The 19,137-nt window shown below is 37.6% G+C and overlaps 1 protein-coding gene across 3 annotated transcripts; it reads right to left on the minus strand.

The window, feature by feature from the left end:
• Positions 1-798: 798 nt before the first annotated feature.
• On the minus strand, positions 799-17,905 carry LOC116253535 (pleiotropic drug resistance protein 3-like). Of its 3 annotated transcripts, none has more exons than XM_031628383.2 (24): positions 17,516-17,905; positions 17,176-17,299; positions 15,430-15,515; positions 13,995-14,079; positions 13,747-13,906; positions 13,590-13,666; positions 13,428-13,481; positions 13,134-13,224; positions 12,167-12,351; positions 11,414-11,692; positions 10,689-11,002; positions 9,998-10,158; positions 8,372-8,475; positions 8,120-8,273; positions 7,069-7,173; positions 6,904-6,977; positions 6,312-6,644; positions 4,706-4,996; positions 4,376-4,459; positions 3,431-3,564; positions 3,051-3,278; positions 2,691-2,862; positions 1,933-2,187; positions 799-1,274 (listed from the first exon to the last, which is right to left on the minus strand). In XM_031628383.2, exons 1-24 carry the CDS (start codon positions 17,893-17,895, stop codon positions 1,008-1,010), a joined length of 4,197 nt encoding a protein of 1,398 aa, XP_031484243.1. In that variant the 5' UTR covers positions 17,896-17,905; the 3' UTR covers positions 799-1,007. The 3 variants fall into 3 exon arrangements, with proteins under 3 accessions (XP_031484243.1, XP_031484242.1, XP_031484244.1); XM_031628382.2 differs by having other exon boundaries at positions 12,167-12,468; XM_031628384.2 differs by lacking the exons at positions 15,430-15,515; positions 17,176-17,299; positions 17,516-17,905 and adding an exon at positions 14,213-14,231 and having other exon boundaries at positions 12,167-12,468.
• Between the last annotated feature and the right edge of the window lie 1,232 nt (positions 17,906-19,137).

Raw genomic sequence — 19,137 nt, forward strand, 5'->3', positions numbered from 1 at the left:
CAGTGAAGTCATGAGAAACATAGTAACTAAGAGTTAACATACTAGTCAAATCTTTGCCTTAGCTTCCGAAGTAGCCTCTGGTTATCGTCTTCTATATCCTTGATCAGCTTCTCAAGAAGGAGGAATTGAAATCAGCCGGCCAACTTCTATGGCCGGATGTTCTTTTTCATATTTTGCGACGCTAACAATCATCACAAATGGTGCCTTTTGCAATGGCAGTTAATTGGCCATAGTTTTTAGCCATGGAATGCACCATTTACGACGTTTTTTAGCGTCACAAAATTAAAAAGAAATCATCTGGCACTTGATAGTTCACAATGCATAACATGTTAAAAACTACCTTGTTTAAAATTAAAGTTGTAATTGTCTTGCATCTTCTTTGAGAAAAAAAAAAATTACAGATGGAATTCTGTAAAGCACAAATAAACAACTTATAATTATCCTAAATATTTTCAATATGGTTGAATTTGGCTAACTAATACTTGTGCTTGCTTCACTTTTTTGGCCAAATTTCAGCCAATTTATTCAATATGACTTCATGGAAACCCACAAAATTGAGAAGAAAAAACTCGTCGAAACTTAATGGACAAAACAAATTTTGTACAATCTAGGAATCAATGGTTTTAGATGGATTGAAATTAAGGGGATCATAAAATCCAAACCACACACTGAATTTTGGCAATTATTTTTCAGACCTATAAATTTGAACTGTCCGACCTCATCCACAAATATGTCAAATCAGACAAAAGAGCTGGAATCTGGCCAGACAATCACAGAGCATTGGTTGGCCAGATAACATTGATGGTTCAGGTCTGTGTCATTGTAACACAGGCGTAAGAAGGTTCAATATCCACAACAGAGCTGCAAGAAAGAACAACTGCATGCACCACATACAATCCCCATTTAGAGGAGTTGGTCTGCTGCTAATACTTGCAAACAAGACTTAAGACAGATAGAGCGGAACATGAACCTATTTGAAGAACTAACAGTCATCCAGGAAGCAGAAATCATCTTCTCTGGAAATTCAGCTTCGATATACAATAAGCAAACAAAAAAGCGAAGACAACACAATATGCAACGAGAACAGCTGCAACCACACCCAACTGATCATGTCGAAAGCCAAAATAATCCTTCAGGAACAAACCGGCTGCCTTTTTTTCTCCAAATATGTCTATCTCCTTCTCTATGTCACCATACTGTGAAGTAAATAGTCCACGGAGAGTCCAATTTGTAGGGTTAATCCAGTACAGCCATATCCACCACTTTGGAATTTGCTGTATCAGAAACAGAGGTACGTCATTGGTGAATGTTAGCAGGATCCAGAAATATTTTTGTTCTTAAAGCTGAACATCCACAGTTAATTATGTACTTGTATAATTATCCATAGAAACATTAGTACATTACTGATGATGGGAGGTATCCTGCACCAGTCTAACCAAACTTCAGGCTCCCGAGGCTATTTTCAGTATGGGACAGTTTGCCTGATGGTCTTGCCAAACTGAACGAGGTTTCAGCTGATCATCTATATGCCTTTCTACCTTAACTTGTCTTAATTTCAAAAGAAGTGAAAGAGAAAAATATATATTTATGTATGCAGTCCAATATTATCAAAATTTTACTTAATACACACATCACATGGGTTAGAAATATGGTCTTTTATTAGTAGCTCATTCTTAGGATCAACAGTGGGCTGGATGTCTAAAACAAGTTTGGTTAAAGCCTTTCCTTGCTGTAATTCTGGGTGGATATAAATCTGAATGGCTACTTCTAGAGCACACCTATTTACCGTTTGGCCAAGATGCACACACAAATAGCTGCTTGTAGATCGACTTCTAGTAAAGCCTTTTCCAGTCTTTTTTTCAGAAAGCAAATGAACATGATTAAGAGTGGAGGAATTATTCTATTAGCTCATTTAACAGGGAAAACACTTACTTTTCCAGGTATCAGGAAGCCAGAAAACAGAGTCAGTACTATGCTGAAAACAGATTGCAGGATAGCAGCAACCATAACATTTGGAGTTAACGAAACCACCAGCATCCCAAGATAACTGCTGTATAGTAGCATAGAAAATGTTGAAAAGATGTACCAGAAGATCTTATAAGCAGTCCAGTAGTAACCAACTGAAGGGTATGTGATGATCCAAAACAGGACTGCTTGGATCAATGCACAAGGAATTTCAATGGCAACCTGCATTCATACAGATGAACAAGAATTATAATTGAGAATATTACTTTTTGGTGTATTTTCCTCCTTCCATTTCCATCACTAGGGATAACACATTAGACATTACCTGACATCTGACCTGAAACCATCTTCAAATTATCAGATTCAAGATATCAATTATATGGAAAAGTTGGTCAATGTAAACCATCTGTAGGATCTTTTGTACCAAAAATCAGTGGATATCCAAACTCAATTACGTCAAGCAATTGGGTTTCTTAACATTTTGTGCATATGAATCTCAATCTATCGCCAGAAGCCTATGCCTGACTAGTCAGATGAGGTAACAGTTACATCTGATACGTTTATGCCTGTACCCCACCCAACGACAGAGAGAGTACCAAAAGTAAATATATGTGATTTTTAATCAGAGAAACATACTATTTCTAGAATATGTGATTGATAAGGGGAAGGGAGCTGTAAAGATTTTTAAACCAGAGAACTAGGATCCATCAGAATTCCTTTCCAACCTGTGCCAATGAATAAGCATGTGCAGAGTACATTCCAGCAAATCTTTCCCGATACATGACTATCCTTTCAGTTGCTACCACAGGATGAACTGTCATGCAGCTGTTTATGGCTAGGAAGATCGTCTGTGAGAACAACAACCCCAGTATGGTGAACAGATCCTGCTGGGTATGGCTGCAAAGCTTATAGGGTCAGAGAATCAATTTACATAATACACACTACATGTTGATTTGGAGGCATGCATGCATCCATTTATCTGTGCCTACATTCAAGAGAACATGCATTTTGTGTGTATGTACGTGCATGCATGTATGAGCCATTAATTAAAAAGCCATATCAATTCATTTGGTTATGTTACGCACATTTTTTGTCCATGCTTCCAAAAGAGTGCAGCAAAGAGAAAAGAAGTGATGAGTACGAATGCAATACGAGACAAGTTGTATGAAGGATTTCTCCAATATGATAGATACTGCTTCCAGAGGCAGGCCTTGAACTGTCCCCAGTCATTCTGTGGAAATACAGTTTGGAAGCTCAAGTCATTTGAGCCTGGGGATGGTGTACTCAATTGCTTAACTAGTTCTTTGTTTCTCCTGCACACAAAAGTTTGAATGCCTAAAAGTTAAAATATGTCATTTAAGAATAAACCCATCAGGAGAGAGCAAGAATCACAAGAAATTATTTTCCACCGTATGGACAACATTTAAATGATCTTCGATATTGATAACTGGTATATATTACTCACTGATAGATAGATGACTCCTCGTAAAGTCGAGCAAAATCTATGTTAAGCTGCCTTTCCATTGAATTAGTAGTAACTTCCAACATCCATGTTGCAGGGTTGTAGTTGTCTTTTATCCTGGGAATACCAGATATCCCCTGAAGATCCACTTTTCATGTCATTCTGAATTTCAACTTCAATCCATAATGGCAGAATAGAAGAGGAAATGATAATCAAATAGGAAAACTGCAAAGAATACATGCACCATATGAAACAAATCTGAAGGTGCTATAACTTCATTACAGCACTTCAATTTCTCATCTGCAGACATACCAAAATCTAGTTTAGACAGCTCCAGCTCTCTTTTTGTAATAATTGAGTCAATGAGTGCCAACCCAAGAAATGTGTGACCTAGGTTAGCCAACTGCAGCTACATTGAGACATTTGGAACCCTATCAAGAGGCCCGTGTGAAGGGTTGAAGCTAGCCTACCCTCCTAGAGACAAACTTGGTAGCAGTTATTTTGGAAAAACTGGTCATAAAGCATCAATTAGATTGTCTGCAGCAGAAGGTACTTAATGTCTAACAAATTTGGCTTCGAACGGTGAGGCAAGGCATGCTGGCATGGACCTGAATTATTTTAAATGCAATCACGTCACTTTCTTGTTCATATCTGAGAGAAGAGTGCCCTTGTTAGCATGAATAGGAAAGCTTTATCTCTCACAAACAAAAACTAGCTTTATCTCTCACAAACAAAAACTCTCTAGTGACTTGGAGTCACGAACTTATAAGAGTTTATGTCATCATTTATGGATTGCATAGATAACTAAGGAAAGGATCCAATACTACTTCTAAATAGATTTACTGAATTTCATAATAATTATTGGCTTTGAAGGAAGCCAGAAAGAAAACCCAAATAATCCTGTGACTAAAACACAAGTTAGAAACATGCACATTATTGATGGCTCACCTGAAAGTATTGAATAACATGACTAGAGTGCCTACCAAGTGACCCAGCATAGATTATTTGACCACCGGGTTTCATCACCATTAACTGCAAAAAACAGGTAAAAGAAGTCGGATAAAGCATCTACTGATCTACAGACATACAGCAGACAGAAGGAAGTCATGAACCATGCTGGAAGCTGCATCATAACCACATGCAGTCCCCAAGGTTTGTGTGGTTCCACTAAGACGTGGACTGTGTCATTGTAAACATTTAATACAATGTGAAAGGATAGAGAATGAATAAGAGGAAGAGAAATGGAAGACTAAAGCTGTCACAAGAAGAAACTGTTACCTCATCAAAGGACTCAAATATATCAATACTTGGCTGATGGATTGTGCATACTACTGTTCTTCCAGTATGAACCACATTCTTCACTGCACGCATAACAATAGCAGCTGCCCTTGCATCTAAGCCTGAAGTGGGCTCATCCAAGAATATTATAGATGGATTTGCAACAAGTTCAACTGTGATAGTTAAGCGTTTTCGCTGCTCTGTTGAGAGACCAGTTAAACCAGGAATGCCAACCAATGCATCTTTAATTCCATCAAGTTCAATGGTTTCCAGTACTTCATTTATGAATTCCTGTCAGACATGCAACACAGAAAAGTATTTATATGTGGTTAGCTATATATCAAATACATAATTCCTGATGAGAACTAATCTGAACTCCCCATACTCCTCGCTCATAGAGAAATGGTTAAACTCTTGGCAATATGCTATTTTCCTAAATGACCAACATGCTTTTGTCAGGAGATCTTAAATGATGAATACATTGAACTAATCTCAAGAAGCTGATAAACAAATAGTCATTGTGAAAGTGTTCAAGGTGCTGATAAGTGATAAGTAAATAATAGTTGTGAAGTTTCTCTATCATTAACATCCTAAATTACACACACTAAAACATGAAATTTTTTAAATGAAGATTGAACTGTTGAAGGGAGGTGGCAGAAAACTGATGTGCTCAGGCAAAATAATGATGATAATGAAGTGTCTGCATGAGGACAGTTCACACTACGTTGATATATCATGCTCAGGATGCACCGACTGAAAATTTGGTGTCATCATGCTCCTTGTGCAATTGTGAATCATGGTTTCCAGTTCTGGCCTAGAATTCAATTTCCAAGAAGGTCTTGTATTCAATTCTCAAACAGACATTTCCCAATCACATCTCTGATACACAGTACAGGATAAAAGCTGAAATCAAGGGCATAGGATGTGGCAGATTTTCATTTAGATTAGGCAAATTACCAATTTGGTGCCATTTGAAACATTGCACAGGCCCAACCTTGTAAATCTCTAGCTTCTCTACCTGTTGTGTTCAGAATATGCTATTTGCTATAATTTCCCTCAAAAAGTGCCCCTTGACTTCTGATTCTGAGAATGTTCATATTTTGTGATTTCAAGGCTGGTATAGTTCAAGAGGGTTATATTCAGTCCAAATTCGGATGTTCTAAACCTTGCAAAAGGTATATAGAATCACAAACCCTCTAAATCTTGCAAAGGTGTTAGAATCACAAGTTAAATGGAAGAGCCAAAACACATATGCAAATGTATACATGCTCACAATGAGAGAGAGAGAGAGAGGTATGAAAATTATGGTTAGAGAAATTCAAGATGTTAATGGTGAGACTGCATATATTATCCCTAACAAAACTGACTAATGCATCATGACTAATGCATATGCATACTTTACATAATCATCACCTCAGTTTTAAATTACTACACCCATGGCTGGTGAGAAGTGAGAACTAATCAAATACCTGTTCCAGTAATTCTGAATTTGTGAGTTTCCAAATTTGTTCTCATTATTGTCAATATCACATAAAACATGAAGTTAACAACTCTTTATATATAATAAACTCAATGTGGAACAGCACACATCTCGAAGTTCTCTTACCCTTTTAGTATTCTGATCGATTTCAGGGGCTAATCTCAACCATGCTGAGTAGATAACTGATTCTTCAACAGTAATCTGTGGAGAATGAATATCAGTTTGTTCACAGTAACCAGATACCCTAGCAAATGTTTCCTGAACCTTAGGATACCCTCCAATCCAGATGTTTCCTTCAATTATGCCACCAGTTTTTCTTCCAGAAAGAACATCCATAAGAGTTGTCTTCCCTGCTCCACTAACACCCATGAGTGCGGTAAGAACGCCAGGCCTGAAAGCACCTGTTATGTCTTTAAGCAGCTGAAGTTTCTTCTCTGTCACGCCTTGATTTCTCATTTCCTGACAAATGATGAATAACATGTAATACCAGAGAACTAATTTGTTGTAGAACAACTCACATTGGTTTGGTGCAGTCTGACAAAACAAAAACCAGCATATATTTAACTTTGTTTTTGTTTTTTTTTTGGCTTGGGATGGGGGGTTCCTTTCTTCCATGACCAAGTTAAATGAGCTTTCCCAGTGCACAATTTGGTGATCTGGGTACTTCAAGCATATCAATCATGGGGAAAATGGATAATCACTATTTCATTTGGATTACCTGAGGAGTATCGACAAAGTACTGTACATCTTGAAATACTATAGACAATGGCTCAAAAGGCAGCACCATATTTCCTATCAAGCCAAAGCGAAATATGGCCGTTGTTAAGTTACTTTTGAAGAATCAACATCAAAGTAGTTATTGTTGAGATAATCATGTCCTCACCAGCTCTTTTGTGCTCCTTAATGCTAATAGGCTGGCTGCCTCCTTCCTTCTCCTGCAGTTGAGAGAGTTTTTCTCTAGAAATAATAGCACGACCCCTCCCAGCAGCTGACATGCAGTTATATTGGTCAGTGATTAAAGAAATCATTTGTAAGCAATTAACTGCATTTATCAATTTCTAGATGACATTCATTTAATGTTCAAAAAGAAAAACACATTTTGTAAATGCTATACCTGGCTATGGAAAGGAAATTTGTTGTGTTTTGATGAGTTACATCATGTTGCTCCAGCACATTCCATTATAAATTTGGATGATCAAATTATGCAAGCTACTTCCAGCAGAGAACTAAGACTATAAGTCAGCCCCACTCTGGCTCTACGAATTATCATATATAATTAAGTTATGTTGAATAAGGTTGCTGAACTGGTTGCAGACTCAGTCTTAAGTTCTTACCTGATGGATCTCGGATGCTGACACAATCGCAGGCAACACTGAAGTTGACTATAAGAAAAAGGACATAAAGAAGACCTAAAAGAGGGCAAACTAAAAGTTGTTTCATCCATGAGAGACTTGACTTGGAGCTCTAAGTTGATGATGTGTCCGCCTGACTGCTTACTACAACATCTGGAATCAGTTCAGGCTAGCTTAGATTGGATTGAAAAACACTGAAGGTTTCCAATTGCCTTCTTTGGCATAGCTTGGTGATTCTATTCTTGGAAAATTCTGAAGAAGCGTGTCATGGCCTGATCATAGAAGTTTGAGGCCTATCTGACCTCAAGTTTTAAGCAGCAATTGTGAATATCAAGTGATAGTTACAGCATTGGGTGCAGGATGAAGGGGCTAATAAAAGCTTACAACTCCCTATGGACAAGATCTAATGCAAGGTATTTGTCTAGATTATCCCTCAGTTGCCACTGCTTATAATTATTTCCATTCAAAGATCAAGTTTCAATCATCAGCTTTATTACACCTCAGCTTGAGGAAATTGATTATCGGACATTGTGGAGATGATGCAATCAAACATTATTCAACTTGTTAGAGTACTTAGCTTACACTTCATATATGTCAAGGCTAGCGTGAATCCAACATTGAGAAGTATTGTGAAGCCAAAAAGAGCTCCCACTGATACCCAGTAGAAATAACCAGGAAAATCAAGGCCACTGCTTGTCAAAACCCGATGTCCCACACTGGTATTTGCAGATGAAACCTGTTGGGGAGCAAAATTAGAAGAATGGTAATTATAAGAACAATATTTCCTTGAAAAGTCAAAGATAAAGTTTAGGGAGTGCGCTCAGTGGTCTCTACCTCTCTCCATCTTGGAGCAAGGAATTCGTTGCCAGAAATTCCTATCTGAGCATAGGTCAATGGAGATATCCAAAATCCCCATTTCAACCAAACTGGCATGAAAGCTGTTATAGAGATGGAAACATAAGACAATTTTGTTGAGTGCCTTTAGTGATGCAAAGTTACTATTCATAACCGTGCATGAGTGCAAGTAGTTGGCCCTACTGGTAATAATTCTGGTGGGATGACTAAAGTGTGGAAGATACATTGCAAACTTGTGCAGTCAGTCAAACCACCGGTGTTCTTTCAGCTCAATTGATATATATATATATATATATATATATACAGATTGGATCCTAAAAATTTAATGCTCAGACAACCCAAAAAACTTTTCTCAGTCTCCTTCCTTATTGAATGCTCAGAAGTCCTTTCAAAAGTTAAAATAAATAATATGCTAAATGTTTAAACCAAAATAAATATTGCATTAAAAAATTCTGACGTTTTTACTTAGCTCACCAACAAATGAATCCTCTTCATGAGAAAATAATTGTTTTTCTAGTTTTACATGAAAGACATCTAATGGTGATTATGCCCAAGACTATGTAAGAAGCACACATTATCTATTAGATGCATGGCTTGGACTTTCTTTGTAATCAAAAGTTAAACGGCCAGAGTGATGAGGTGATTTATGAGCCTAATACAGCCCAACGCTGCTTGGCCTAGGCCTGGTTCTCCAGTGGACAGAGGCCTAAAACGTGAAGCAGAGCCTGGTGTGCTACTAAAATATTTTGCATGTTTATCCCCAACAAAGACCCAAATGTGCAGATCAAGCTCACTCAGCACTTGAGCTATATCTCAAAGCCAAAAATAGGTACTTCAGCCTCACAACAAATCCCATGCATATCTTGCTTTAACCATTTATAAATGTCATAGTAAACCAAACTAGTTAAAGTCAATCTAACAAGCAATATGTCTTAGCTTGCATATGACAAACATTATGAGAGTGAATCTATGTAAAGCCAGATGTTTTATCAATACAGGAAGCTTATCTGCATCATTGATTTGACATATTGTTTGCCACTTCATGTCTCATTACTTCAAGAAAATTTAATCAACATGTGCTGGAGTTCAGAAGTCTATTTGGAAAGTCACACATGACAGGAAGCCTGCTCATGTCAATTTGTTGAGTTAAAATTTAAAACCACAATAAGAAAATATTCATCTCAATTGTATTTAGACGAAGTAATTGTGCAATGTTGATGGTTTCTGATAGAAGTACATGAAAATTTCGGCAATTAAAAAATTATAAGAGACTAAAAATACAAAGTAGGAGAAAAACCATGACTAATCAAATAAATGAAATTTTCACAAGGATATCATATATAATATCCTGATATTATCAGGAAACGTTCAAACTTCCTGTATTTCCAACATCTCAGGCAATTTTACCTCTTAACTGAATATCTCATAATAAAATCACAAGATTTTTAAAATTTTAAAGAAAGAAAAGTGTACCTATACATAAAATTATGTGCCTCAATATTTTTCATGATCAATGCTTGCCCAAGTCAAACCTTGTTTTGACAATACTAGAATTTGTTACCTTGAGTTGGTGAAATGGGTTGAGACTTGAGATATGAAACTTACATCGAGGAATAAGGAAGCCACCAAACAGTGACATTGCTAGTAAAGTAGAAATTCCAGCCATGAATGCAGCAGCCAAGGTTTGGGTAATAGAGGCAAGGAAGCGGCAGAGAGAAGCTGCAAACTGATGCACAGCAAAGAGGAGGAGGAACTGTCGCAAAAACCTACACAAATTATAAGGCAAATAACAAGGCATAAACAACCTTGGCAGACACCAGCTAAGGTATAGTCACACCCCCAGATCAAGCTGGTGTAACTTGAGACCAAACCCATGGTTAAACATAGAGAAACAGAAGCTTGATTTACAGGATTATGGGCTCCTTTCAATTCGTAAAGATATCACTTCCATGAGTTCAAATTGCAAAGCACTCGCGTCAGCACAACAGACCTTCAGCCTTCAGGCTATACAAGCTATGAGTGATAGGTGAATCAGCAATCTCTGATTGGCAATCACCTCATCTTTTAGATATGGCAATGATTGATAATTTCAGAATTGTGATAAAAAATAACATGGTAGATGCTGGTTCACCCACTAATTAAGGTATCCATTAGCACCTTACCACTCTTGCTCAATTGGTAACCCAGAGCAAATGCTGCGATGGGCACAGCTTGACATAACAGAACATGCTATCCACTATACTGGCTTCTGATTATTGGCTTAATATCTCCAGATGATGGAAGAGGCATTAAGTACCTTTCTATCTCAGGACTGTATCCAATCACATAGTAGGTAAGCCCTGTCCAGATGAAAGACTCAATCAGAGAATGTGGGATCTTCCATATAGCTGCAGTCAAGGTATATGCCCAAGCAGGATAGAGGTAAAAGTCCCTTTGTTTATGGAACACAGGGAGCCTGAGGACTGTCATTCCTAATTCTGGAAAACCATTGACGATGAGCATCATGATGGAAAAAAACATAGAACCCATATAGTTGTTTGCCCCCATCAATGTGACATGCATCTTTGTGTGCAGATACACAGTCATGGTGATAATTGCTACGACAGAAAGCTGCATCAAACAAAAAGGATGCATTATTTCTAAAGTTTAACTGACAAAACTACATCAGGAAAAAACTCAATTGAGCTATATTTGTTGTTCAAATTAATGAATTTAGCTATACAACCAACAATAGGTAACTTAAATTCAGTTAACTAGAACCTAGGGTATTATTCTCCAGGTCAATCCAAGTTACCTGGGCAGATCAACAGATTGGTACGACAAATTGAAAGGAAACCTTCACATTTACAACAAATTTATTAATTTGCAGTTCTACTAACACTTCCAATTACGGATAGAAAGTGAGGCCATCTAGTTGTCCCTATTCGAGAAGATGCTTATAACATTGCCACCTTAAAACTAGCCAACTTTTCTTGCTTATGATCTGCATGATCAAATGAAACATTGGATCCTTAATTTTACCTGAACAGTCTTGAAGATATAGACAAAGGAGTTCCTCCTCACCAATAACATCTCCCTGCTCATGCAAGCCTTCAAAAGTTCCCATTTGCTTAGGGAGTAGATACTGAAGGAGACTGCATCTTTATGGCTTTGAGACTCATCAAGTTGTCCCAGAAGTTCCCTTGATAGTTTCTGACCAATATCTGATGCCTTGAATTTCTCCACAAACTGGTTTACTGATACATAAGCATATGGTTCTGATCGGAACCAATACTGTGCTTGATCCTTTCTAGATAGTACCTAAAAATTTCCAAGAAAAGTTGCAGAAAGAATCATGAACAGGTGAGTCAAAGCAATAACATCATTTGGTACGGCCAGAAAAAGGAGAACCATATTTGCATTTCAGGTAAGGGTCGCATATAAGCCTTAATCTTCAATATGTCACTTGGAAATTTTAGAATTATCATCTTATGATTTATACATCACTTAATCACTTCTAAAAGAAAATTTCTTTCGGTAAGAATGCTTAGGATTCTTCAAGCATTTGCTTTCGTAAAGGACTCCAACATTGTTGCTAATTGCTATTTATGATATATATGTGGAACTACTACTATTTTGTAAATGTCTTAAGAGCTAATAACAGTAAACAAGTTTGAAAGGCCTAAAGCAGCAATCCACGACAAGGAAATGAAGTACTATTGTGCACGTTCTATAAGTCGATGGAGAGGGATGGGTCTAGGTTGCAAGTTGAAAGGAAATGATCCTGGTATATACCTCTTGGAGGAAATCAGAAGCACCCTTCCTTTGTGGGCACTTGAAACCACAATCCTCAAAGAACTGAAGAGCGTGAACACGAGGACCATGGTAAACAATCTTGCCCTCTGCCATCAATATGAGATCATCAAAGACGTCAAATGTCTCCGGAGCTGGTTGGAGCAGAGATATCAACACTGTGGCATCTGTGATGTGTACAAATTGTTGAAGACATGTTACTATCTGGAATGTAGTCGAGCTATCCAATCCAGTCGATATCTCGTCCATAAATAGAGTCTTTGTGGGCCCCACAATCATCTCCCCTAGTAAATAGACCAAGAAACAGACATAATTGGCAAATTGTGCTACTTTTCTACTCTGGCAACTGTTGCGAAAAACAAATGCGTGAACGCACAGTCATGTACATTGGAAAATGACAGATTTCAAGAGGATTATGTTGGTTTAATAATAATCAGGTCCTGAGATTGATTGTGCAGGTGTCCATTGTGTAGGAGAATTAAAAGTGCAGCAGCTTGGACCTTAGTTCATCCATACTGAAAAGGTGTAAGGCTGACTCCACCTAAGTTCAAGCCCCAGATGTTTAAGTCCAAGCCAGTAATGGGATCTATCAAAACCATAGAAACTTCAAAAGCCAATCATATCAACAATTCCAAGGCCCACTGGAGAAACAAATGATAAGTTTCTATATATTTGGTTCTAGTCCTTCAGATGTCCAAGCCTACTAATTCTAGCAAAGTTCAGAGATCAATGATAAGATCAAGCTGGAGTTTACAAGGATCAACAGGCAGTTAAGTGATTTACAGTAGCTGTCTATTAGTTTAAGGCTTTAAGCAAGCTGCGTTGGACAAATGAAAGGAAAACCAAATTCCAAGCTTACAAAGCTATCAACTTATATGGGATTAGGCTGGAAACTGCTTTTGAAGCAAAACAAGCAAATTCACGTAACACGGTATGCCTCCATTTTTACCTGTAGTTAACCGTTTTTTCTGTCCACCAGAGATGCCTGTTCTCATGACATCACCCACAATGGTGTCAGAGCATATGTCCAATCCAAGGATCTGCATGAATTTAAGTTTCAGCACACAAAGGCTGGGCAGGTTCATTCAACTAAAGTCTAAAGAGGGAGTGGGTGCAATAAATTCCATGGAACCCTTAAGGTACTGCAGATTGTTACTCACGACCTATACTGTGACAAAACAAAAAAATCACCTGGAAATGAAGAGAACCGAAATTGTGTTATTAACATAAATCAGAACCAGACCTTCAAAATGTAATCTGTCTGCAGACTTCTCTTTGACCCCGCAATTGATGTAGCCTGCCAGGACAACCTTTCTTGTCATCAACCAGAAGGACAGGCAACAAAGTTGTAAACGTAGTTCACGGTAAACTAAGCACACAAAGCGAAATCAGACACACATTTTACCTTCATATATACGTCTATATCATGATCTGGGATGATTCCAGCTTGTTTTTCTCTTCGATGAAGTTCTGCCATCATCTCTTCACATCCAAAGACACTAGTCAGCAATTTGTAAAACCACATAGAAACAGTTAGTTTTACGGAATAATGATAAAATTACCAGATTTCTTTCCCACGCCCTGGCACCTAGCGGAGAAATCAAGGGTTTCTCTCACTGTCATCTCTGGAATGTGAAGGTCATATTGACTAATGTAAGCAGACGTCTTCTGTGGAACAAATTCGTCCAACCTATACTGGTTGTATGAAATATCACCAGTCAACTGCAATAAGAACAATTTTTCAGTCCACTAGTCGGTGCAAATTAGCCGTTACAACACACAAACAGAGAATCGCAAATAAGAGAGAGACCTTTTGAGATTTATCTAATCTTCCCGCCAGTGCGAGAAGCAAGGTGGTCTTTCCGCAACCAGGTGGGCCCATCAGAAGCGTCAGCCTACACATAATATGAGCAGTACAGAAGGATTTACCGTTGTGTATATGGATGACACCTTAAAATAACAACCTTTTACATTTTGCGCATCCCCTGTTAAAATCTTATTTTGTTTTAAAACCGCCATACATTTTACCTGATATTTTGATTGGGACTGTTTGGATGACAGTTCAGAACTAGATTTTGGAAGTAGCCAAACTAAAGAATTTTTAATATAATTTCAAACTTTTAATAAGGTCAAAATATATTTTTATTGTTTATATTATATTTTATATATATATATATAAAGTCTGAGAGGAATTATGGCCCGTCTCCCTGTTTGAGCAACCTCAAAATAATGTTTCTCAAAAACTAAATTTCAAACAAACCCATTTTTAACGACGGGCCTTAATGACCGGCCCGTCGTTAAAACTTAGAACCAGTTATGTAAATCTGGATCCTTTTGCAGCGATCCACCCAAAAATCGCCGCTGCTCGTCCTCAATGGCTGCTTGGCAGTCGCCACACAAGAGCGACATGTAAATGTCCTTGCACAACGGATATGATGCTGAAACTATGTCGGGTCAGTGACCCGATTAGACCGTGGTGAGATGATACCTTCGGCGGGTAGGATTTGCCACATATGCTTTAGACCCTCATAAAAAATTTTGTTTTAAAAAAAATTTACTTCAATTCTTAAAAATTTTAGTTTAGTTTATATAAAAAATTTTAAAAAATTATATTTTCACTTCTGTTAAAGTTTCGAAACTAGTTTCACCCCTACAACTAAAATTCCCTAACTCCACACTCTCTCAATTAAACTGTGACATTTATGTTTGTTTCTTTAGATATGATACAACATGCAATCCCTTTCTCGAAGGGCAGAGTCAGAATCTTTTCACGAAGAATGCCAAATTAAAGTTCTTAAATTTTAACTGAGGTTGAAATATCATTTTTCAAAATTTTTATATAAGACAAGTGAAATTTTTTAAAATTTACATTTTCGAAAGAGGGAGGGCCCCTGCGCGGACCCCCTTGACTCCGCCCCACCCCTCCTGTGGGTCGGACTTTAAACATGAGATTTTTAGTGTGTAGGACCAAAATCCACTCATAAAATTTCATGCACGTCACAAAAGGTAGACCTCACATTAACGACACATATGAGATCCCAAGGCGAATTGCTAGCTGCAGGATTGTAAGTGGTTTGAAATTTTCTTAATTTTTAGTTATTTCAAAAAAATCAATGAAAAGATAAATAACTACTTTTGGCAATTTTTTTTTAATCTTTACTTGAGAGAAACCGCCTTGGTATAAAACCCCATCATATTTACAAAAATATAATAATATGAACATTAGTTTAACAGCTATAATTTACCTTGATGGCTTGATAATTCCACTGACATCTTTGATGACGCTGATATTTGCTTCTCGCGGCTTCAATCCTGCCACTCTTAGCAAATCCTGCCGCAAATGCATTTTAACGTAATTAATTTTAGAACCAGGACAGGATGTGCCCATTTCTTGACGAAAATATATACGACGTTTGCCATCGAAGATATATCCCGGTTTGAAAATCATTTATTATTGTTTTTTGTTTTTTTTTTGCGCATCGAAGTTCTTAGCATCGGATTTTAAATCTGGGGCCGGATCTGATGAGATCACTTGAAGGGGCAGTAATTCAAAAATTTTAAATGCTTTTAGGGGCACTTACATATATAAATAATCCAATATTTCAGAACAATAACGTGTAAAACTAATAAATAGTATTTATTAACAGTGCCAAAGTCAGAATTTTACGGCTAGCTCCTTATTTAGCTACTCTAAGCATATGAAAAAGAACTAATTTGGTCATGTTAAATATTCGGGCCATTCGTCTTGGAAAAGAAATATTTTTTTCTATATAAAGAACAGATTGACCCTTCTCACGATTAACATGAAAGAGCTTTTGCTGCACCAAAAATGATGTGCCTCTTCATCTTATAAATCTTAACGATATGATAAAGAATTAAATAATCAACTTAGCAAGCAGACTACCGAATGTGTCGCCATTTGTGACAATTGCTTTATCAACTAATTTTTTTTTCTTACTACAGTGAGTCAACTTAAGGGCCTTGCTCTACCACTGTTCATCTTTCATATAGGAATCAAGTGAAGTCAGACTCCTGCTGAAAGTAGGACTAATGAGCACTGCTTAAGCAATCAAACGTGACCTCACATAGTAGTTTTTCTTTTGTAGAAGAGATCAAACGCCGGCGCTGTATAAAGGGTTTTTAGTAAATATGGTTCGGTAAATTATCGAACACCACAAACATAGTCTAATATATAGAACAGATGGGAGGTCACTGCTTTGGGAATTAATCGTCGCCATTTAGGACCTGTTTGAAGGCAATGGATTTACTGTAGATAGAGGGGGAGTACATTCTTAGAAAAAATCAAGAGAAATACAGATATTTTGTCACTACGGAAATACTTCAACTTCTCCTCTCCTCTCCTGTTCATCAACGTAATTGGTAGATCTGAACGCATGATCAATTTATCTAGTGGCTGAGCCCATAGAGTAAGTTTAATACTTTCAAGTCAAAGAAAGGTAAAGAGTTCGATATTCAGCATCTCTTTCACATAATTTCATTTCATAGGGTTCAGACTGCTTTTTGGCCAATTGAAAGAAAAAAGGTTCTTCTTCTTCTTATATGTCTTCAGAATAAGCCAATTATTCATGCTATGATGCCCATCTCTTTGAAATTTCCCTTTTTCTTTCCAAATGGAAATATGAGTGCCTGCTTCAGAAGAGTAATCTTTAGTCGTTATGTATTTTACTAGTTAATTTTTTATTTAGTCTTGATGAACTGAACGCTGCCGACATCAATTCCTAGCTACATCACTTGGCAAAATGTTCCTATCGACCATATAAAGTATAAACGAAGAATCAGTTCACCTGCTTTCGAGATTTAGGGAACAAAACTTAATTTAAATGGATCGAAAGTTCAAAAATGTCGTGTATCTGGCGATTTCATGCTGGTTTTGAGATCGCTAGAAAGGCGAGTTTTTAGTTTTATTCGATTTCCTTCGGCTGCAAATCAAGCATGTATGTGTCCTTGGAAAGAAGACTGCTAAAACTTACAGAAGCAATGCTTTTGGTCGCATTCCATAACGTTGGTAGGGGCTTCCCATCAACCACTTCACATTTGGCATCCACTGAGAGATTTTTGTACCTCACTTCCACTGTTGGCAACTTTATACCAACCCTGAAATAGGCAGAATTAAACAGAGTAGAGAACTCATCACAGCATCAGGTGGGCCATCAACTGATCACAGAATCAACAGTATTGGAGAAGGAAGAAGTGTGTTCTCCAGCAGGATGATCAAGCCAAATCAAGATCACACAAAAGCTGATACAACAGAACTTCATGGAAGAATTATGTGGTTGTCCTTTTGCCTTACTATAAAGAGAAAAAACATACTTATCTAGTCTTTTCCTCAGCTTCGACAGTAGCTTTCTGTTGTCTTCCTCTATATCCTTGATCAACTTTTCAATAAAGAGGTGCCTCTCAATTGCTCCAAGATCCGTAACATCCACCACCCTCTTTCCTTTATTATTTTCTCCATGATGGTCGTCTTCGATATAAAAAACCGACGTCCTTAACCTTTCGAAAGTCGGCAATCTTTCAATGGCTGCCCAGTGGAGCAGCTCTTCATCTTCCTCAGATTGTCTTGCAGAGTGCACGTTGGATTCGCTCCGGAAGCTTGAATAGTTTCTGAAAGATGACCTCAAGCTCCGTCCAATCTCTGCTAATTCAACGCGCAGGGACCCAGCATCATCTGCAGCAGCTAGTTGGGCCATTTTTGTGTATGGCCTCAAAATGCAAGGAGTAAGTGAAATACGGGAGGAAAGCTAGATATAAATACTAGTTGTGTCTTGTATGTACTTTTTTTTGCACTAAATTTTAATAACATGGGGCGCCCACAAATTAAATTCCAAGACGTATATAACTATCAAGGGGCCGGGACTAAATTAAAGTTTCTAACTTTTGACATGGACCGAACATGTCAAGGTATATAACTATCAAGGGGCGGAGCCAAAAAAATTTCATAAAAAGGGTTTCTAAATTTTGACATAAACTGAAATATTATTTTTTAAATATTTATATAAGACAAGTGAAATTTTTTAAATTTATATATAATTTTTTTTGTTTTTTTGAGTTGGAGCCAACGCCCTTGCGAGCCCTACCATGCTCCACCCTTGATAACTACTGGCTGCTATCCCAATTGTGAGGGTAAGACGTGGCTTCAAGAATATCCACAAGTTGCAGTTGATGATATTTAAGTAGAAGGTCAACTTGCAAACTTTCAAATCAAAACAATTGAACAGTGCCCAAACAGAATGGCTCTTGTATAACTAACTTATCCAAATGGGACCTTCATCCGCTTAACCAGAAGTATGAATCACTGCACTCATGATGAGGATCCAGCACCAAGTGTTTAGTGCCAAAACATTATCAAATTGATAGAGTCTGCTTCACTCTCGAATGAGCCAAGCTCCCAAGCCGCAGCAATGGCCGCCTACCCAGTGGCAACTTGTTGGCGTCTCAGTGAACCAGCTGTTGCTCCGCATTTATTTCTTTCCATCCCCAAGCTGCAGGCTGAATTTTAAAGCTCTCTTTTCCGGATGTTAATAGATCTCTCCTTTACTGGCTGCACAGAGCCCGTCATGTGGTGCTGTTTAAACCAACAACTGGTGGGCCGATAAACTTTTAGGACATTAATTCTATGGTGGGTAGGACTGCACAAAGAACCCGAGCTAACTCGGGCTTGTCTCGAACTCGTTCGAAAAAACTTGGCTCGTGTTTGACTTGTCTATAAACAAGCCGAGTTCGAGATTACAAGGATACTCGAAACGATAAACAAGTCGAGTTTGAGTTTCAAAAACTTGACTCGACTCTCAAACTGATACTCTATGTAATATTGCCAAAACTGGTTCACCAGTTTTAATTTTTAAGGTGAAAGCAATTTTTTATAAGTTACACGAGTTAACACTTTTACGAGTTAATGCTCACACGAGTAGAGTTAATGCTCACCCGAGTTA

This window comes from Nymphaea colorata, chromosome 4 (genome assembly GCF_008831285.2).
Source record: "Nymphaea colorata isolate Beijing-Zhang1983 chromosome 4, ASM883128v2, whole genome shotgun sequence".
Classification (NCBI taxonomy): domain Eukaryota; kingdom Viridiplantae; phylum Streptophyta; class Magnoliopsida; order Nymphaeales; family Nymphaeaceae; genus Nymphaea; species Nymphaea colorata.